This window comes from Bubalus bubalis, chromosome 20 (assembly GCF_019923935.1).
Source record: "Bubalus bubalis isolate 160015118507 breed Murrah chromosome 20, NDDB_SH_1, whole genome shotgun sequence".
Classification (NCBI taxonomy): domain Eukaryota; kingdom Metazoa; phylum Chordata; class Mammalia; order Artiodactyla; family Bovidae; genus Bubalus; species Bubalus bubalis.
Window position 1 is genome coordinate 64,373,460 of NC_059176.1, and position 22,864 is coordinate 64,396,323.

Genomic DNA, 22,864 nt, shown 5'->3' on the forward strand with positions numbered 1-22,864 from the left:
ATTGTGTGTGTGTGTGTGTGTGTGTGTGAGATGTCTCCCCTAGGTCCACCCTATTGTAGTGTGTGTGTGTGTGTGTGGTCTCCCCCAGGTCCACCCTGTTGTATTGTGTGTGTGTGTGTGTGTGTGTGTGTGTGTGTGTGTGTGTGAGATGTCTCCCCTAGGTCCACTCTGTTGTAGTGTGTGTGTGTGTGTGTGTGAGGTCTCCTCCAGGTCCACCCTGTTGTAATGTCTGTGTGTGTGTTTGTGTGTGTGTGTGTGTGTGTGTGTGTGAGATGTCTCCCCCAGGTCCACCCTGCTGTAATCCCATGAACACGGCAGCTGCTATTTAACAGCACAGGAGTGAGGCACCTAGTAACCAGCGTGTCGTGTACTGATTTTTGTTGTTGTCCCCTTTATTCTCTTTCTCTGCCTTCTTTTCCTCTGTCTCCTTCTTTCCTTTGCCCCTTTAATCTTTGGGACAGTGCATTTTTAAGTACACAGTAGGTGCTCAGTAAGTACTTTTGAGTGCTGTGTTGACAAGAAGGTATAGGCACACCTTGGAGACGTTGCAGGTTCTGTTCCAGGCCACTGCAGTACAGGGAGTCAGGCAAATTGTTTGGTTTCCCAGCTCATAGAAAAGTTATGTTTACACTATATTGTAGTGTACCCAGTGTGCAATAGCATTTTGTCTTAAAAAAAATAATGATAACGTGCTTACCTTAACTTAAAAAGTACTTTATTACTAGAAGATGCCAATCATTATCTGAGCCTTTAGCCAGTGGTAGTAACTTCAAAAAAAAAGATTACTGATCACAGATAACATGATAATAAAATAGTAATCAAGAGATAATAGTACAATAATAGTGAAAATATTTGAAATACTGTAAGGATTACCAAAATGTGATGCAAAAACATGAAGTGAGCAAATGCTGTTGGAAAAATGGCATTGATAGACTTGCTGAACTTAGAGTTGCCACAAGCCTTCAGTTTGTAAAAATGCAGTATCTACAAAGTGCAATAAAATGAGGTATGCCTGTACTTCTTTCTTCAGTCATAATCTTCTATTTCTAAAATGATTTTCCTGGGAAAAAATGGCTCCTTAAATAGTCTTGGAAATGGCAGTCATTACAGTGAGTAGTCTTTATTACTTGCTATCATGTAGCCTGCTTTTCATCCAGTGCTACTGCCTGCCAAGGTGAGGAAATAGCTGTGTATTTGTGGACACCCCTCACTTCATCACTGCACAGCTTCTTCTACAAGGTTCCCCCATCTCTGCCTAATCCAAGTCATGTAGCGATTTCCAGAATATAATTTCCATCAGTTTGCTCAGAACTGGCATCATGCTCCTTTACTATTAAACTGTCAACTCATTTTCTTACCATCTTAGCAGCAGGAAAACAGAGCTCCTTCCAAGAAGGAGCCCTCTACTTTTTTGAGAAGGAGAAGCAAAATATTATATCCTTCCAGTATTTAAAATTACTGTTTTAACATATACCAAATACTCTATAACTCTTACTATATGCCTGGTCCTGTTGTAAGCACTTTACCAAAACTAATTCTTATGCTTGTAAGGCCTATTGTGTAGGTCATCCTCAGTTCGTAGATGTGGAAACCAAAGCAGAAGGCTAAGTAGCTCACCCAAGAGCTACTGGGTCTAACAGTTGATGGTTTAACTGTGGCTTTTCCCATTCAAGGTATTTCTGCAGACAAGAGTTACATATGGTCAAGAAATCTTCAAAAGATTAGATTCCTCCCAAACATTGAGACTGCTATAACACACTGCTTAAGAAGAAGAGAATTCAGTAGCAAATTGAGTAAAGCTTTCTGATATTTAGGCATAGGAAGCACATTTTCCCCTGGAAAGGCTCACGCACCGGTAGCTCCTGCGGATGGTGGCTTTTCTGTAGCTGCGTCCCTTGAATTCAGCTTGCTGGCTTACCTTGGCCCTCTTGCGATTTATCACAGCCAATGAGGAGAGCCAGTGGCACTTGTAATATTATGCCTGGGAAATTTTCTTACCTAGATTGTTAGGGCATTTCCAGTTTTCCCCTTACCCCAGGTGACATGTTGCCAAACTATATCTTCCCTTTCCTCCAGCTTCTAGTAACATTTTTTAAACTTTTAGTCCTGACCATCAGCCTCCTCAAAGCTCTTCCCCCTGCTGGGTCCCAATAACAAAGCTACCTAATTTAGATATATATATATATTTTTTTAATGGTAACACCCTACTTCCACATTCCAGAATCTCAGTTATCTAATGCGGCAAAATTGAGTGACTTAAAATGATAATAGTTGATTATTTTATTTCTCTGCGCCAAGCATTGTCATCTTGCTGGGACCACTCCACTTGACTGGGGCCTTTCCACCTTCAAACTGTCTCACTTTGATGGCTGGCTAGTTGTGCAGGCAGTTGGCTGGGAGTTCAGCCTGGACTATTGGGCGGTGACCTCAGCTCCTTTTTGTAGACTTAATGGCCTGGTGGTAGTTGTGTGCCAAGAGTGAATGTCTCAAGAGCCAGTTGGGAGCTCTGATTTATGAGTTTCACCATAGTCAGGAGCCCACCCAGTTTCTAGGAGAGGGAGCCCAGACACCATCTCTTAACACTGGAGTATCCAGTCACGTTGTTAAAGAAGAGCGTGAGGTCTTTGGAGATACTGTCGTCATCTTTGGAGAGTGTAATCTTCCACAAAAGAAGACCTTTTGTCTCCATTTTTTCTACCTTAGCTAAGCAAATTCCAATAATAATATAATTTTTCCACATTGTTAGATGATATGTTTTCATTTAAGTATACATGTATATTTATATATGTCAGTTTATCTCATCTGTTTTGCCTTGAATACATTGTGGTGGTTCTTTTCATTAATATTGTACTTCAAAAGACCTGCCATCTTTTAGGAAAATCAAATTCTTTAAAAAAAGATTCAAAGATGATTCATACTCTGGTTTGCATTTGTAGATCAAATAGTTTAAGCATTTGTTGAAAAATGACTGATAATTTATTCTCTTCCTAAAGGTAGCCCGTGAATGGTGATGAAAAATATTTCAAAACAGATTAAGAAATGATTTGCTGTTGACATGGGTGTGTTTTGCAGTGAGTTAGTTGACTGTTTTATACTCTTAGGAAAAGCCTATTAAGTATTCATTTGTCCAGCTAGTATTTGTTGAGTATTGATTGTGTCAGGCGTTGGCAGCCAGAAATCATCTTAACCTCATGGAACATGTAAGGAAGAAAATGGGCATTAATGGGTAGTCACCGAATAAATGTGAAATGATAGCCACGTTCAGCACTCCAGAGAAACGGAACTCAGAAAGTATCTGATAGGGAACCTGACCTCGTCTGCTCTAATGAAGTGGCCTTTTTAGCAGAGATCTGGATGGTGAGGAGGATATAGCCTCACCAAGAGTCACGAGTGTGTACAGCAGCCTCGCACAGATCCTCAGGCGGACATCCATGGATATACATGCGGCTGGCTTACAGCCGTTCCTAGGAAAGCAGTAGCTTCAGCTGTGAATCTGTTAAGAGACCATGTATTTAGTGCCTCTTGGAAAGCGCATGATCATACAGGCCCTACAGTGCAGAAGTCTGAGTTTTAAGGACCCTTTTTCATTTATAATTTTGAATAATGGTGATCCCTGTAAACAGGTACAATTCAAGTAATAAGTACTAAGTATAGCAGTAGTCCTCCACGTGTGGCCTGGGGACTCCTGGAGTTAACCAGACCTTTTCAGGATATCGAGATCAAAATGATTTTCCTTGTGATACTAAGACATTATTTGTCTTTTCCACATTCCTTCTTTTATGAGAGTAAGTGAACTTCCCCAGAGACTGCATGATGTGGTTTCATCACAGCAGATTGGATTTGAGAGCGTACATGAAACTTCAGCTACCGTCCATTCATCCAGACCTTTACAAACTTGCAGAAATGGAAAGAATGCCATTCTTCTCATTTATTATTGAAAATATTGTTACTTTCATAACAATGTTATTTATGTTAACATGTAATAGGCTTATCTTTATTATTTGTAAATGAATTAATATGTATTTCTGAACTTTCTGTTTTAACTTCTTACATGGTAATTAAAGTGTAAAGAGGTTTTGAGACCAAAAAGTTCGAGAACTGCTGAAGTATGGCATTGTTCTTCACTTTAAGCATGTTACTTAATGTTGGAGATGCAAGCAGTCTGTAAAACGGGGGTGATGATCAAAGTACTTCCCTCGTAAAAGGATAAAAACAAGTTAGTGTATGTCAGGAGCCTATAAGACTACATGGCACAGAGTACACATTGAACCATGTTGACTTGTATCATTATTGCCATTGAATATGAAAGTAGAAATTTATGTGAATCCAAACACTGAAGCTCTGTGGCAAAGAATTTTTGTTCTTGTTTGTGATCATCTCTATTGTTTTGGTGAAACACAGTATTCAAAGATGAAAGAAATTGCAATGTGTAATTTTTTTTTTTTTCTTTTTTGAGTTCAGTTATAGCATAGGTTTATATTGGCAGATGGTCAGGATGGCTTGTTTGAAGACATGGAAATTCAGGATAGCTTGCTGTGCCTCTTCCACCTTCCTGCCCTCCCTCCCAGTCTGCTCCCTTCTCCCCATAGCAGGGTTCTGCTGTGTCTGGAATCATGGGGATCAGAGGGGCACACCTCATTTGAGAGAGCTCCCTGGGGTTGGGTTCCGTGCCCTGGACAGGGAGCTGATAGGAGGAACTTAGTTCCCTCACTTTTCAGGTGGAGACACTGAGGCCCAGAAGAGGGATTTGCTCACACAGGTTCAACCCGCATATTAGAGGCCTACCTGGGACAAGAACTGACATTCCGATTTGTAATGGTAAGAATACCAGGCTGAGAATCAGAAGAACTGGTTTAAGTCTGAGTCTCAAACACTTCAGTTGGTCGTCTGATGTTGAGCAGTTGACTAAAATCACTGATCCTTAGTGTCCCTATTTGTAAAATGGAAGTGAAACTACCCACCATCCAGGGCTGTGCAAAGGATCAGTGAGATGCCATGTAATGGTACCCAGGATGTATCCTCCTAGCTCGTCTCTCTGCTCCTTTGCATGTAAAGTCCGCAGAGAGGTACTTCCCAATGAAATAAAATATTCCTTTCAGAACCTTAAAGCCCTCCTTAAATGTTGTGTTTTGCAGCTTTGTAACATTTTCTTTTTTCTGTCTTTTTAGGACAGCCCAGAAACTTGCAGGACCTGTGCCGAATTAAAATTCGACAGTGTATAGGCCTTCAAAACCTAAAACTACTTGATGAACTACCAATTGCCAAGGTCATGAAAGACTACTTAAAACACAAATTTGATGATATCTGATACACAGAGAACTGTGAGCAAGATTAGGAGTTATATTCCAGATACTTAAAAGGCTTTTTGCCTTGCACAAAGTATATCCTATGCAATTTCTGATTTGCTGTGAAGTCAGAAAGCAGGTATACACTTACAGGTTTTTTTGTTTGTTTGGTTGGTTTTCATTGTAGGGGAGAGATTTTTTTATACACACACAGACACACACACACCACATGCTTGAAGGTCTTAATTTGGTTTCTTGGTCCAAGTTTAAGAGGTCCAAGCTTTCTATACAATATTGCATTTAAAACGATTGTTTTTCCAAAATGACACAAGCAAGTTTGGAGTGGAGAATTGACCCTTTCCAAATTTATGGTTTCATTGGCGTGCACAATATTATAAACCAGCAGAGCACTTGTTACAGTTTGGAGGCACAATTTCACCCAGGGCATCCAGGGTTCTACTGGAAAATGCCCTAAGAAATTTTTTAAGTAATGTTGTCACCTCATTCATTTTAATGAGTACAAATTGGCTGTTTCAAACTGTTCTTTTTCTAATTAACGTAGCTTTGGATGACTTAAACCCAGTCCCTCTGCTTTTTGTTGGTGTGCTCGTTTCTAACTTACTTTTTTAACAGCTGTAGTACACTACCCGGAGACGTTGAGTCTCAACTTCTGTCTCTAGTTGAATTGTGCTTTTAAAACAATTAGTGGGAAAGAAAATAACTTTATAAAGCCCGTGTATTCTGTTTTTAAAATAGTGCCTCCAGTGCAATACTCTTTCTGGTGTATTTTATCCATTATTTCACTTGATGTTCCTCATTCCACAGCTGGCTTTGACATGCCTGTGAGAACAGGAACTGCCACTTTAATTTTAATTGCAGAACATAGAGTCAGTTGCAATTTCCATTTTAAGCTTTGTCTTTTACTTCAGTTTAAGCAGAAAATTTCATGTCCTGGTGATAGAGTATTCCCTAAAAATAGCCAAAATACTGTTAAATCATTTGACTTTAATGGATAAATAATTTGGGATGGTTTCATGGTGTTTATTTCTTCCCAGTTGAAATAAAATGTCTAAAGGGTAAAATTTATAATGGGTGCACATTTGTAAGTCTGGTTAATTTCTAATATGCTAATTAAGCATTTCCTATCTATTTTAAAGTTATACACAGAGACGCTCTTCAGAACAGTTATTTTCTGGGTTGATCGGCATATTTTTGCAGTATAAACATAAATATGATAAAGTGTCAGTAAGAGTGGTTCCAGAGGTATTAGGAATCTGTGGAGATGCCCTTGGAAATGAGCCCTGTGCTTGATGTGACATCGTGTTAGTTCCAGAAGAAGCTTTAAAACTATCCCGGTATTGTTCTTAGTGCTTTGGGAAATTTCAGAATATTTACACACCAGTAATAAATTTATTATCAGAAGTTTACAAAATAAAGGGCTTATCTTATCGGAGTTTCTAGTTTTAAGTCATCAAGTATAAAGTTATTTCACCTGAAAAGTATAACTAAGTAGAATTAGGAGTCTCCTCTGGCTTTATCCTTTTTCAGAGCCGACAGTGATATTTCCTCAAGCACAAAATTTATTCTCTTGGATGTGGAGTAGCTCTGGCATCAGATGCCTGCTCTGCTGAGCCTGGCTTGGGAGCAGGTTTCTGAACAGTGGGGAGCTTCAAGGGGAGGGTGATGTGAGGGATCACAGATGGGGTACGTAGCCTCTTCCGCAGGGAACCACTCAGAGTGTGGCCAGTTTTGCAACCATCCAAAAACTGTAACTGGGATGTGATAGATAGAAATGGGTGTTCTGACTTTTTTTCCATAAAAATATCTCCAAAAAGTCATCTTCTGAGAGAGCGTCCTTGTGAAGCTAGGAGCTGAGCTGTGTTCTCTGAAAACCGATAACCAGGTCAGAGCTAAGACACACTTTTGGCATCGGGGACCTGGCATGGCCGGAAGTGGATGGCATTGCTGCACCCTGAACCTGGGCCAGGGAGGCAAGAACATGGGAAGGCAGGCAGAATCCTGTACTTTGAGCAGTGATGTTACTGTTATGTTCGCACAGGGCTCATCTCCTCATGTGTCTGTTAATTTATTCAGTTAGTTTAAAATGATTTTCTTTCCTCAGCCATTCAGATATCTCCAAAACTAAGTTCACCACTGAGTTAGAGTCAGGAAATTCCAAGTAAAAAGATCAGATGAAGGTAAATTCTTTGCTGCTTAGACTTCAGAAAAGAAAAAATTATGAGAGCTCTTCCTGGAATCAGAATTTCTATTTAATGAAGAAGTGTATAATTCCATTATTTGAGGTTTGATTTTTCTGGAAACTTGAAAAGAATGTTTTATTTTTGTTGTTACTAGAATCCCAATCACATATCATCTTTAACAATAACTAAAATGTCTCAAAGTCAGTAACTGGTGGAATACAGGAAGGAATGTGCAGGTCTGCTCTCCAGTTTGATTGGCAGAGAAACACTCTGTAGTAACATAATGAGAACAAATGTTTTCAGAAAATCAACTGGTTTTTCCAGAATCTTGACTGAAATGTTCAGAATAGTATCAAATTTGTCACTTATCCTTCTATGTTCCTTTTGAAATTTATTATTTAAGCCTGTTACTAAACCTTTATAAAAATATATTTGGCAAGTACACCAAAGACACCAGCTCATAAAAGATTATGATCATTAATGAACTGCAAACCTCATCTTTTGCAAACGGAAGATTTTTTTTGTGTGTGTAAATATTTGTGTTTATAAATGTACAGCAGAGTAAGGGTGTTTTTTAGATTATTTAATTTCCATATTTCTAAACTATTTACTACAGAATAATCCACACTTGTTAGTTTGGAGGACTTGACAATTTTGTTTTTTTAATTCATTATCAGTCATGCTTGGAGCAGCATTTCCGCTAGAGAATTCAGTGTTCTGGCAGTAGCAAGAGTACACATCTGGAGCATGAGGGAGTCTAGCTTGATTTGTCAGATACACACCCTACGAGATGAGAATGTGTAGTTTAATTACCACAGTGGACCATACAAAAACTGAGGTTCTAACTTTGGTGCAGAATTGCTCATCAGCCCAGAGTGTCATTGGGATGAGGCCCTTGGCCCACAGATTTAGCTCTCATGTAACTCCTAGTGTGTTATATCATAATGTATTTTGTTCTTCCTTTGTAATGTAAGTTTTGCTTTGGGTCAGTTTGAATTAAAAAAAAAAAAAAAAACACTTAAATCTGGTTTAAAACATAGTGGAACTGTGTTTTATTTGTAGTCTGCCTTAACTTTTTAACACTCCCAGCTATTTGGTCAAAAGAAAGTGAACTCTGTCTTTTATTCCTCAGCATTTTAGATAATTAAGAATTGGGTAAGAATGTAATACAGGAAACAGCACTGTTTCAGATCATTTAAGAATCCCCCCACCCTTGCCCTGCTTTTTAACACATTCTTCAAATACCCTCCAACAAAAGACTGTCTATCCCTTCTGCGTGTTGATCCGGCACTGAGCCTTTTGGGGCCAGATTCACCTCTGCCTCCTCTGACTGAGGACAGAGTTTGGACCACAGCATCAGAACAGTATATTCAGAACAGTATATTCAGTTAAACAATGAATTTGAGGTAGTTTATTAGCTTGCAAGAGATATGACAAAATGACTTTGATTTCATACTTCCTCTGTATCCCATAGCACAGCTTGACTTAGGAGAGGCCTCAGACTAATGAGTGATGGTGTGCTAAGAAGGGAGGGCAGACGACTTAGCACCTCGTGCAGAAACGCAGTGTTTTCAGCCATGGCCTTGTTACAGACTTGTCCAGGATTTGGCACAAATGGAAGCCAAGAATGGGACATTTGAAACTATTCCTGATGATCAGCAGGGGAGTTCAGATGTGAAAAATAGCTGTGTTGCTTGGAAATCTTGAGGTCATTACTTTTCCAATATGATGTAAGTAGTGTATTGTTTTTTTCAGCTGAAAGACAATTTACAAAAATAGCTTACTAGCTATTGATAAAACAGATTATCTAGTTGATATAAAAAAAAAATTTCCATGTCCCATGTAGTTGGGTTTCAAAGATAAAAGAAAGTGGACTTGTATCATTTTGTATTTATGTAACAATGTGGCTTTGTGTTCTCATAACACATCTACAAATTTTGATGTTAGAATTTATATTAGCTTCAATACCAGTAAAGATGTTAAATATCCACTGCCAGATACTGTTATTTAGGTTAATGTAGACTCCTGAGATACAAAGACAGTTTGTCTTTATTTTATCATTATTTTGTCATTACCTATAAGGTTTATAGTAAGGTCTCTTAATTCTTAGATAAAAACAAAAAGGTCAACCAGCATATGGCTCTGCTGATAAATAGTTATCAAAGTCTTATATTTCTCTAAGATCATGGTACATTTTGTAGATATTTGTCTTCCAGAAAAACTGATTTTTGAGTGACAGTTAACAATGCTCAATCCCACTTGAAAAGACTGAAGTCCTATGAGAGATCATCATTGTGTGAATAAAACCCAGAAGTGGCGGTGTTGTTGCAGTGCGTGAAGCCCTCCTGTGGAGTGTCTTCCACCAAGGGCTGCTGTTTCCATTTCTTACTCGCCTGTGCCCAGAGTGTCTGGTGCCGCGTTTCAGTTGTGCATCCACGGGCTCAGCGCTTTATCAATTCTGAAGATCCATAAACCATTAGAAGTAAAGGATCAGATTAAAGCAAAATACTTCTCCTCTGTTGCAGAAATGGCCTCAAAAAAAATCATGTAATCATGTGTAGTTATTATATTTTATATTAAATCTTGGTTTGTTCCAGCATCTTAAAAATCACACTCAGAACCTTTTTTTATGTTTCCTTGTAATTAGGAAATTGTTTTAAATGCATAAAAGTAATTTATGTTATATTATGTAGTCATTAAGTGACTCACTTGCTGTGAAATAGTGTTTTATGAATCAGAAGTGAGATGGCTGCATTTGGACAAGGGGATCAGTTGAAGCTGAGCAGCTCAGTTATGTGATGAGTAGACTGACGCTTTGTGACCGACACAGAGGGAATCCAGCTGCAGATACTTCCTATTTTATCTGGCAAACAGACTCAGATTTTTCTTGCTTCTCAGTCTTGAACTAATGTTGCTTTTCTTCCTCTGATAGTTCTGGGTCAGGTCACCACTCAATTTTCTTTTTAAAAAAACACTTGTAGGGGTGGACTTACTGTACATGACCATTTTATATTTCTCTAGAGGTTTTCTAAGTTTTCCCTCTCTTGCTTCTGTCCCCTTAACCCTTTAGTGAAGTACACACGTGCACAAGGCATGGCCTCACCCAGTTGCATTTTTTAAGTTTTTGAGTTCCCTCCTTACATGGATGGAAATGCAGTTTAATATCATTAGGAAATATAGTGCAATACCATTTAAGAAGGCTAATAAGTCTGGGCTACATCGTTTTCCATCTTGGGTAGCACCAGAGAACAAATTGCATTTCTTCCTTGTTTATTACCGATGTTCTTTTTTTTTTTTTTTTTTTTTTTTTTACCACCGATGTTCTGAAGTTATTTTCTTTAAGTCCATTGCTCGGCGACCTCCTTAAGGACAGATCCTGGGCCTCATTGGCCTGGATCTCACACAGTATTTGCTGGAAGAGCCATGGGTACATGTGGCAGTTGGTCGTCAGCCAGTTTATTTCCTGGAGCCTCCAAGGAGCCCAGGGCCCTGTGGATGGCAGCATCAGCGTTTCTCAGCTCCAGATCTCGGGCACCTCCTGCCAGGACTGTGTTTTGCTGTTCCTTCCTCTCCTGCGCCCCCACCTTTCAGCCCTCCCCTCCCCTCGGTGACGTGGTCCCTGAGCAGCGGACCCCCGTGATCGTGACATGCGGGCACTGGGGTGGCAGACTTCCAAACAAGCCCCGGGACTCGTCGTGAGGCATTCTTCTCGCCGGGAGTTCCCCTCCCGGGGCCACCACTGCGCTGAGCCTCTGAAGGCTCCCCTGCCTCCCCCTGCAAGTCCAGCGTACTGAGGTGTCTCCACAGGTCACGGCTGCACCCCCTCGCGTCTCCCAGCGGCTCGGTGGGGACTGAGGTGCAGCGCCCGGCCCGTCACCCCGGGTGTGCCCTCGCTCTCTCCCATGGGTGGCGTGGATGCCCTCCACGTCTGGGGAGCGGAGGAGCCCTGCTGGCTACGGCGGCTCACCGTTGGTCCTTTCTGCTGTGCCTGCCTGGTCCTCTCGCGTAGTGGGCGCTCAGTCAGTATTCTTCACGTGAGTTAATCCAGTCCAAACCCTTTCTTTTACAGGCAGGGGAGCCCTTCTCTTACGGGTGGAGGACTGAGGTGGCTGGGAGCTGTGGCTTTGCCCCATTGGCGGGCCGTGAAGGCTCGGCTCCAGCTCCCCAGCCGTGGGGTCCTCGCGATTCTGGCCTGCCGGTGGCTCAGCCCTCACTCACGTCAGGTGTTTCTGTGGAACGGAACTCGGTCACTTGTTAACAGCAGTGATAGAATGAGATACGTTTTGGCGAGAGTTGGCAGGGCTCATGACTTTATACCTTCTGGATTTAAAGCCCATGCATCCACAAGACTCTCTTAATTTCCTACAAAACACTTGCTGAGAGTTCCATCTTGGGCTTCACTATGCCTTTTTGAATAATCTTGACTGTAAGGAATTAGGTTTGGGGGGCACCCTTAGGAACAGCATTGCCAGCCTCTGGTTTTGCTTCATTCTGTGTTTACAAGGCCGGTTGAGTAACTGCGTGTATGAGGCTGCACAGAGATGCCAGTGATGTTTATACTCAGCTTGTTTTCAGCTTGTTTGTTTCAGTTTTCATTACAGGCAGCTAAGAGATTGATCCACCACCATCTTTTCATCATACATTATGATCCCTCGCATTCACAGTGAGTGAGAGGAGTAGAGAGAGGAACTTGGGCGTTTTGACTTAGAATTAAGTTGAACTGAAATAAATAATATCCTTGTGTTACATAGCAGTTGTTACGTACACTTCAAAATAGGTGTTTCTTACCTAGAGGCCTCAGCTGAAATTCCTGTAAGAAGCTGATTGATCAGTTTATCTGTCAGATAATGATCTCCAGCAAATAGAAAGTAAGACTTGTTTGTTTAGATGTGGTGAGCTAAGTGGAGCTGCCGACTTGGAAGACGTCATTTGTTAGTTTACCCTGACTTATCAGTCCTTGAGGCTGAGGTAATTGATTCAAATATACTATCCATAGAACATTCTGAGGTCTTATGGTTAACATTACAGTGGCTACATCAGTATCAAGGTAGTCCTTTCTCTTCCAGCTTCCTGTTAAACCCAGGCAAAGTCACCATACATCCCCACCCCTGGCAGGTGTTTCTAGAGCGTGAGGTGGAGGGGGTTAGGGCCTCCACCTGCGGATGTGATACCAGTGATGGAGAGATGCAAGTCCCTTGCCTCCTGCCTCTCCCTGTAGGTAGAGCGGGCCCCTCGGGAGGAATGTACCAGGTCCATGGCCACAGTCTGATGACAGACAAGGTGCGCCAGGAGCCTGGTTCTGAGCCAGGCGGAACTGGTAGCAGCCTTGCCTTGGGCCCTTTAAAAACTGCCGGACACTGCCTTGCCCGAGCCTGCACAGCTTTGCTACCGTGTCCTAACCCAGCGTGGCCTAGGAAGCAGCAACTTTGCTGGAGCCTGTTGAGAACATTTGTCTTTTGTCCTGATTCCTGCTAAGTCCGTCCTTAGGTATATCTGCTCCATAACATGTAAATAACAGGTGTGTGATGCCATCTAGCCCAGAGGGATGTGTGTGTGGCTTAGAAAGAATGCCTGAGATTGGCAGTATGAGGTTCTGATGAAAGAAATGTGTTAGGAGAGTATGGCTCTCTCCTCCCTAGGGAGGAGTGTGGGCCTATGGCCCCTCTGCAGAGAGGTCAGCTGTAGCAGGGCTTCTGTGTTGAGGGCCACCTGTGGACTTACAATAACTTGGGCTGGTCACATCCGGAGGGGATGGGAAGCTAAGGAGGTGATGGAGGGGGCTGATACCAGGTGTGAGTACCTGGAAGCTGATAGTCCTGTGGTTGGTGGGAGCAGAGGAGGGGTTCCACCCTGCTGGGCACTCAGCCTGTCCCAAGCTGGTGTCCCTTGGGGCGGCTTCTCCAAGACATTCCTGTCCCAGCCGTGAGGATGCCCTTCCCGTCCAGGCCTAGTTGAAGGGGTCACCCTGCAGTTCTTTGCGGGGAGAACGTAGTCTGCGTGTCCATCTGCCACACCAGAAGCGTCTGGGAGGCAGGGATCTGGCCTTGCCTTAGGCTTTGTGGCCCAGCAGGACCAAGACCTGTGAGGAGGCAGGCAGTGATTCCCAGATGTTTGGGGAGTGAGGAGGCAGGTAGATAGCCCCTTCACAGCCCTGGGGCCAGGTAAGAAAGCTCGAAGGGAACCGACGCTCGACTTGTTGCATGGGCTCTGCTGCTCCGCACTTACTCTCGCTCAGTTCTTACCTCCCCTCTGCTCTGTGGGTGTCTTGGTCGTTTTCACAGTGAGAAGGCTGACCTGGAGTCCTCCCACTCCGGTCTCCCCCCAGCTCTGCTGGGCCCAGGTTTTCATGTCTCCTCGCTACAGGAGCTTCCCTGAGCCTCCCAACAGGAGGCTCCCCTTCCCCAGACTCCCTGCCTCTCTCATCACAGCTACCAGCTGCTGTTTTTCCTCTGTGCCTCTGCTCCTCAAGTTCTTCATGCAGAACTAGGAAACCCCCTTCAGGGTGTGCAGATGTGTGTGTGCATACACGACTTTTCCAGGGAGGAGGGTCTGGGCCGGCGTGTCCTCAGTAGCTCCCTAGTGTCAGAACCAGCATACTGGCTGACCGCTGGAGCAGTTCTGAGCATCTGTCTACCTGCCAGCCCAGTACCAAGGGCAGCTCACCCACCACCTTGGGGGTCCTGCCTGAGGGCCACACTGAGGTCAGTGACAAGCGTAGTGCAGACCTCCTGCCTCCAGGGTGCAGAGTCCCTCTCGGGCCCTGACGGCTAGGGCTTGAGGGCTGCTCCCTAGGTGCCCTTCTCCCCCACCTTGTCATTTCCTTGCTTAACTGTTTCCATATTGGTCCTGAACCAGGGACTGCCTGCAGTGAGAAGGAGGGGCAGAGAGACCTATGAACCTGGAGGGGACCTGGAGGTCCCATGCCACAGACCCAGGAGGAGAGGCTGCCAGCCTTGTCTGCGGCCTGGCAGCAGGGGTGTGGGCTGGGCCAGCCTCCGGTTGCCACGCGCTCAGTCCTCTGCGGGCTCCCGTGTTGTCTCAGGGCTGGGATGGAAACAGGAGCAACCTGGAGGGTCCTGGGGTGAGCCTTGATGTTACTCATCTGCCTGAGGCCACCCAGAGGGTCCCTGTTGCCAGCATGGGCCCTGCAGGGGCCCACGGCAAGCAGGACCAGGGGATGGCAACTCGGTTCCCACTCTTGAGCCAGGTTGGCTCCCCGAAGTATGTAACCCCTTGTTTTTGACACTTCCGTGCATTAAGATAAAAGGGCAAGTACACAGGCTCCAGTATGGAACATCTAAACCACATATTATTCTGTAGAAGCACTTACTCATAAAGCCTATAATTAACTGCCTAGTTTCATGGAAATGCTTGATGTTTAGGAAGTTATTAGCAGGTTCCAGAAAAAAAAAAAAAAAAAACAAAAACCTAATCTGACCTGAGATTAACTAATACCATTACTACCTTCTTCATTTAAAATGTTTATAAATTAAAATGTTCTTCAATCACCTGTTTCAGTGGATTCAATGGACAGAAGTAAAATGCCTGGTTAGTAGAAGCTCATCATTACATGATAGATAAGTTGAGCTGTTCCACCAGTCAGACTGGACCCTGGTAACGGTAATAAAGCTCCTGAGAGCAGTTCTTGGGTCTTCCTGATGCAGCCGAACCCCAGCCTAGTGCTGCTGGGAGGTTCCTGACACAACCTTCACAGACTCCACCCTCATGTTCTTTACTGAGATGTTTACAAAGTCAGGTAAAGTTTGGAAATGATCAGTGGAGGACTGCTTCCCCATTCAACACATATTTTTGGATCATCTGAAAGGGGCCAGCATCATGCCAGCACCAGAGCCAGCCAGCATGGGAGCCCAGATGATGAGGAGTGTGCCTGGGAGCAGAAGTGGGGCTGCGGTGGGAAGCCCAGGTGTGTGGAGACTGGGTAGGGCTGTGTGTGACTGAGGACCTCCACGTTCTAAATTCAAAATGTGCACAATTCCCGGGGTATGGAATTCTGGTGCGCCACTGTGTGCATTACTGGGTGTGGGGCTCAAACTTGAGTGGGCAGCAGAATTCCCTGGAGGACTAGTTAAAATATTGCCGAGCCTTCCACAGTTTCTGATGCCTTAGGGCTGGGATGGAGCCTGAGAATCTGCAATTCTAATACAGATAACGTACATACTGCTGGTTTGGAGACTCCCTTAGAACCACTGCATTTGAGTATTATATCTAGGCTCTTCCATGGCAAATAGGAGAGAATGAGAAAAATCCAACAGTTAATATGAGATGTTACAGAAACCGCCTACCTACTTGTCCATGGTTTTGTGTATAGAAGTTCTAGTGATTCTTAGAAGCCACATGTGAAATGAGTCCCCTTGTTTTATAGGCTTCAGCAGTACGTGAACTGAGAACTTCCAGATGTACAAGCTGGGTTTAGAAAAGGCAGAGAAACCAGAGATCAAATTCTCAACCTCCACTGGATCATGGAGAAAGCAAGGGAGTTCTGCTTCATTGACTCCACTAAAGCCTTTGACTATGTGGATCACAACAAACTGTGGGAAATTCTTAAAGAGATGGGAATTCCAGACCATCTGACCTGCCTCTTGAGAAACCTGTAGCAGGTCAAGAAGCTACAGTTAGAACCAGACATGGAACAACTGAGTGGCTCAAAACTGGGAAAAGAGAACAAGGCTGGATATTGTCACCTGCTTATTTAACTTATATGCAGAGTACATCATGCTAAAGGCTAGACTGGATGATTCACAAGCTGGAATCAAGATTGCTGGGAGAAATAGCAACAACCTCAGATAGGCAGAGAATACCACTTTAATGGCAGAAAGTGAAGAGGAACTAAAGAGCCTCTTGATGAGGGTGAAGAGAGTGAAAAAGCTGGCTTAAAACTCAGCATTCAAAACCTAAGGTCATGGCGTCTGGTCCCATCACTTCACGGGAAATAGATGGGGAAACAGTGGAGGCAGTGAGAGACTTTATTTTCTTGGCTCCAGAATCACTGCAGATGGTGACCACAGCCATGAAATTAAAAGATGCTTGCTCCTTGGTAGGAAAGCTATGACCAACCTAGACAGCATATTAAGAGGCAGAGACATCGTTCTGCCAACAAAGGTTCATCTAGTCAAAGCTATGGTTTTTCCAGAAGTCATGTATGGATGTAAGAATGTTGGACTATAAAGAAGGCTGAGCACCAAAGAATTGATGATTTCAAACTGTGGTGTTGGAGAAGACTCTTGAGAGTCCTTTGGACAGCAAGGAGATCAAACCAGTCAATCCTAAAGGAAATCAACCCTGAATATTCATTGGAAGGACTGATGCTGAAGCTGAAGTTCCAATACTTTGGCTACTTGATGTGAAGAGCTGAATCATTGGAAAAGACCCTGATGCTGGGAAAGATTGAAGGCAGGAGGAGAAGGGGGCAGCAGAGGATGAGATAACATTATTGACTCGATGAACAAAATTCTTAAAGAGATGGGAGTAACAGACCACCTTACCTGTCTCCTAAGAAACCTGTATGTGGGTCAAGAAGCAACAATTAAAACTGGACATGGAACAACAATGGACAATGAACATGAATTTGAGCAAACTCTGGGAGATAGTGGAGGACAGAGGAGGCTGGTGTGCTACAGTCCATGGGGTCGCAAAGAGTCAGACATGACTTAGCGACTGAACAACAAGCAAGTTTATGGGTAGCCTTGAATAGCTCTCTATGTGTTATGTGATCAAAGATTACAAATCTTTCCTACCACATGACAAGCTGACTGTACGTCTAGGCCTTTATGTCTCTAATTATCTTTTGCAACTGCCTAATTTAAGTTGGGCACAGACAAAACCAATAGCCTGTAGTTCTATTGTCCTGCTGTTATTATTCTTAAACCTAGTTTAGCAGCTTGTAGATAATATGTCTGCCAAACATTAATCATGACAGCCCTGGCCTGCTCGGGGGTGGGGGAGACTGACTCTGGCTGCTCCAGCCAGCATGTGCCTCGGCACTGCCCACAAGGCAGGTGGCCAACGGTGCGTCCCACAGATGTGAGAAGGACAAGCAGCATTTTCCGAAGTGCTGATGGCAGGTGGTCAGGCTGGGTGCAGCCTGAGGTCCCAGGGTGGCCGGAGGGAAACCCAGCACCCACGAACCCTTACCCAGCCCATGGATGCAGCCTGGGCTTCTTGGGGGCTAAGCTGTCATTCCCTACTTTAAAAAAGGAAATCAAACGAATCAGCTAGGAGATGAATGTAGGTTTGCACCCAGTGCGGCTGCTCCCGGCCCAGGAGCCACTCTGAGAGCCACCAATATGGAGTCATCCTAGGATGTCTTCTGCCCGCTAAAAAGAAGAATCGGTTACGTTTAAAAAAAAAAAAGTTTTATCGAGGTGTAATTGTTATAGAAAACTTGCACATTTTATTGTTTACAACATGATAGGTTTGATTGTTATCACTGGAAAGTGGAAAAACAGAGAACTTGGAAATGTCCCAAGTGCCTCCTACAGACAGGTAAGGAGCAGCCCAGGTTACAGTCCTGAGGAGCGGACGGCCGTCGGGGGGAGAGACAGGTTGGAACCGACGAGGCAAGGACAGTGCAGAGTGGCATCCCCAGTGAGGACCTCCCCGAGGGGATCTCAGCCCACTCCGAGCTCCGAACCCTGGCTGGGCAGGTCTTGGGATGGTGACTGCAGGCAGCCTGTGCCCTGCCAGCCACGTGGACTCCTAAGGAGGGTGCAGTGGCTGAGGCGGAGTTAGAGGGCCAGATCCTTTATCAGGTGAAGAGGCTTCATGAAATATGTAGGGCCTTTGAATTCTTGGAAGGATTTTACCAGTCCTATTCTCCAACCCCTGTATCTCCCAATATGTCTAATCTAGTCTTTTCCTCGGAGAAGGCAATGGCACCCCACTCCAGTACTCTTGCCTGGAAAATCCCATGGATGGAGGAGCCTGGTGGGCTGCAGTCCATGGGGTCGCTAGGAGTCGGACACGACTGAGCGACTTCACTTTCACTTTTCACTTTCATGCATTGGAGAAGGAAATGGCAACCCACTCCAGTGTTCTTGCCTGGAGAATCCCAGGGACAGGGGAGCCTGGTGGGCTGCCGTCTCTGGGGTCGCACAGAGTCCGACACGACTGAAGCGACTTAGCAGCAGCAGCAGCAGCAGCAGTCTTTTCCTAAAGGGTGATGCAGGGGAATCCCCAGCCTGGTGGTCCAGAGTCACAAAGACCCTGGCCTGCTGTGATATTGGTTTTATGTATTTGGGATCTGGCTTGGGGAGAGGTCACATGAATATGACAAAAATTTAGATGTCTAGGTCATGGGTACATGGGTGTTTGTGCTATTATTCTCTGAGCTTTCATTTAACATTTTACCAAATAATCAAAAAGAAAAGTCATTTTCTTGCCCCCTTGATGGTAGATTCTTTGCAGACTGGGTCTGCTTTGTCCTCAGTTTTTGGATTCCCACACAGAGACTGGTTCATTGCTAACAACCACTTGTTAGGTAGAAGTTTTGGTCCATTTGAGTTGAGGAAAGTGCCTCCTAAAATTCTTCAGTTGTTAGTGTGGAGAGGCGTCTCTCTTGGCACACGGTAGGAGGACCTGGTGCCTCCTACCGCTGCAGTCAGCCCTCTAGTGATCGAAGCGGGAGGGGTCAGGAAGCTGCCTTCCCCATGTTTAAAGCTCTGGGAAGAAGAGGGAAACGCAAGTGACCAGTGCAGTGAGAAAGCAGGAAGGCCACAGGAAAGCCCCAGACAGAGCGCTGGGAAGGAGCACTGCTAGTTTCAGCTCCCGAGATGCTGCTGCCCTTTCTTTCTGATTAGCTTGCTGGAGACAGAAAAGGTCTGTGACTTGGGCGTCACATGGCCTAGGTTTAACTGGCTTTGCTGGTAAGTGGTTGTATGACCCTGGGCAAGTTGTTTGCCAAAAATAGAGGAACTGAGCTGAGAGCTCCTTCACCTGCCACGACCGTCTGATTCTAAAATGGCAGAGAAGACAGGACCGGGGAGAATAGGCACCCAGGCGATGGACCCGGCCACGGGCTACAGCCTGCGGCGGGCATTCCTTTCCTCGTCCCCACCCAGACTGTTACTGCAGCTTCTTAGAGGTGCTTTCTGAAAACACTGGAATCCATGTTCTGGGGTCCGAACCGCTCTGGCAAAGGGTTTAACACCATAAAACTCACTTTGTAAAAGTGCAACAGCTGTGATAAATAAGCTTAAGCCTCAGTAATCACTTTTTCACTTTTACCAATTACGCTAGGCTGCTTTGTGACAGAAGTTAATACCAAGGAAGAATTTTAAAGAAGCCTCATTTTCCTTGTCTAATTAAATTAAATACTTGAAAGGTGATTCACATGTTGATTCCCCCCTCCATTAGTCAACTGAAAATTACAGGATCTTTTAGAAGCTGGAGCCCCGTGACTGCCCTGCTCAGCCTCCAGGGTCAGGGAGCCCTCACCCCTGGACACTCTCCTGCCGGCATCCCAGCCACCCGTTTTTGTGTGCAGATGTCCGTGGTGGGGCTCGGGCCACCACTGCACAGGAGAATTTACGGAGCGCGTGCTTGTTAGTTTTTAATCCTTCCACAAAAAGGCACTAGATGCCTTTGTTTCCAGGTGTTTGATATTCCCACCACGCGGCAGGTCTCTCTATACTGAGAAACCAGGACAGCCTCGTCCTTCCTGTCTGTCTTTGTTGTAAACTCGTAAGAGAATTCACCTGGATTGAGAGTCAAGTCAAAGTCTCTAGTCTTCCTTCAAGGTGACAATCTGGATAATTTAAATACAGTAGATCCTGGCAATTTTATTTCAACAGTGCCACCCAGATGCTGTACTTTGAAACTTGAAATGGTTTTCTTTATTTTCTGGTTTTACACTGTGCTTTCTGCTCCTTTTTTCTGAGATAGCACATAAGCATGTGTAGAAAGTGTAGCATGCTCCACACTGGTATTTTCTTGAACACAAAGTGGGCCCTGGGGAGCATCAGGGAGCCTGGCTGATGGCATTGAGTATGGGTGAGCTTGCTTACCCAAAAGTTTGAAGAGTCCTCATCAGTAAAGTGACTATCTGGTGTAAGTTTTCATGATTGGATCAAATTACTCACCAGTTTTCATGCTACATTTCCAGGTTGTCCCTCCTGATGTATACAATAATTTTGTGTGTGTTTCAAAAAGTCCTTGGTATTTCAAAATGAGTGTACACCCTTAAAATGTAAACAATAAATATGTATTAAGTAAGAATTGGAAGTCCTTTCTCTTTTCCTCCCAGTGGTAACTATGCAGTATGAATTCTAACAGGTCTTTCCCTATGAATTTAGTTTTACAAAAATGATCTTTCTGCAGTTTATCTCTACTCATAGAGACCCTTTCATGTTACCACGTTTGGATGTATAGATGTACCTAATTCTTGTTAATGGCTTAATAACATTCTGCATTCAATTTTTTTCCTTTTATGTATATTAAGCACCTTCCATGTGCCAGGTGCTTCTCCAGGGACTGGGGTTAGAGCAGAAACTATTTTGTATTGTCTGTTTCTTGCTAATTTCTTTCTAGAATCCAAAGTATCCAATCTACGTCTCAATCACTATATCATCAAGAGCTTTTATTTTCTCAGGCTGAAATTTGCTTAATGTGTGTTTTAATTGTCTACATTAAACTGTGAGCCCCATGAAATCAATGGCATTGCCTATCTTATTCACTGATACAACCCCAGCACTAAAAACTATTATTTGACAAATACTAGCAGCTCGAAACCTATTGAGTCTCTGCCTAGCTGAATGGACATGGGGATGGACACATAGGTAAATAGACGATTCATGTGTTTCCCACGGATAAGGAACCACGGGAAGAAGTAGAACTGCTCACTGATCCCTCTCTTGGGCTTCCTTAAACTTCCAGAATAGTCCTAGTTACTTTAGACAGAGATGAGATTTAGCCTTATTTCTATTTATTATATTTTTATACAGGTGTGTATTTACCCATTCTTTTATCTCCATAGCCTTTGATTTATGCAGACCCTCATGAAATGGCAACTGGAATACCATTCCAGTATTCTTGCTTGGAGAACTCCATGGACAGAGGAGCCTGACAGGTTACAGTCTCTTTGGGATCGCAAAGGAGTAGGACACAACTTAGTGACTAAACAACAGCAACTCAGTAAATATATATCATGTATTTGTATATATTACCTACATAATACAATATACCTAGAATATAGCAGGCAGTAATTTATATATTTGAGTTTGAGTAAACTCCGGGAGTTGGTGATGGACAGGGAGGCCTGGTGTGCTGCGATTCATGGGATCGCAAAGAGTCAGACATGACTGAGTGACTGAACTGAACTGAATATAAATTAGCAGTAATTTATATATGTATATGTATAATACATGCTATCAGTTTAGTTCAGTTGTTCAGTGGTGTCGAACTCGTTGCAACCCCATGAACTGCAGCATGCCAGGCTTCCCTGTCCATCACCAACTCCTAGAGCTTGCTCAAACTCTGAGTCTGTCCATCGAGTCCATTAAGTCTGTGATGCCATCCAACCATCTCATCCTCTGTCATCCCCTTCTCCTCCTGCTTTTAATCTTTCCCACCATCAGGGTCTTTTCCAATGAGTCAGTTCTTTGCATCAGGTGGCCAAAGTATTGGAATTTCAGCTTTAGCATCAGACTTCCAGTGAATATTCTGGGCTGATCTCCTTCAGAATGGACTGGTTGGACCCCCTTGCAGTCCAAGGGCCTCTCAAGAATCTTCTCCAACATCACAGTTCAAATGCATCAATTGTTTGGCACGCAGCTTTCTTTATAGTCCAACTCTCATATCCATACATGACTCCTGGAAAAACCACAGCTTTGACTAGATGGACCTTTGTTGGCAAAGTAATGTCTCTGCTTTTTAAAATGCTGTCTAGGTGGTCATAGCTTTTCTTCCAAGAAGCAAGTGTCTTTTAATTGCATGGCTATGGTCACCATCTGCAGTGATTTTGGAGCCCAGAAAGTAAAGTCTCTCAGTGTTTCCATTGTTTCCCCATCTATTTGCCATGAAGTGGTGGGACCAGATGCCATGATCTTTGTTTTTTGAATGTTGGATTTTAAGCCAGCTTTTTCACTCTCCTCTTTTACTTTCATCAAGAGGCTCTTTAGTTCTTACTAAATACTATAATACATATTATACACTATAATACATATAATACATATTATACTAAGGGAATATAGCAGACCCTTAGTAAATATTTGTAGACTGAATAAATAAGTGAAATGTTTCTATTTATTATTATACTCAGTGAGTATAATAACAATGTTTCTATTTATTATTATACTCAAATAATAAGTATAATAGCTTGCTTCAGTGTTCAGAGGACTGAACTCCTTCCTACATGAGGACATT

At 43.6% G+C, this 22,864-nt stretch overlaps 1 protein-coding gene across 6 annotated transcripts in view; it reads left to right on the forward strand.

Annotated features, from left to right (window-relative positions):
- The window catches only part of ASB7 (ankyrin repeat and SOCS box containing 7), a 56,090-nt gene extending 47,565 nt beyond the window's left edge, over positions 1 to 8,525 (forward strand). For 5 of the 6 annotated variants that reach the window (XM_025271620.3, XM_006053753.4, XM_006053752.4 and 2 more), the window contains one exon: positions 5,169 to 8,525. In XM_025271620.3, coding sequence (XP_025127405.1) covers positions 5,169 to 5,308 — 140 coding nt within the window. In that variant the 3' untranslated portion in view covers positions 5,309 to 8,525. Of the gene's footprint in view, positions 1 to 4,718; positions 4,819 to 5,168 lie in introns of all 6 variants that reach the window. The other variant, XM_006053756.3, reaches the window with a different exon arrangement.
- Positions 8,526 to 22,864: the final 14,339 nt, after the last annotated feature.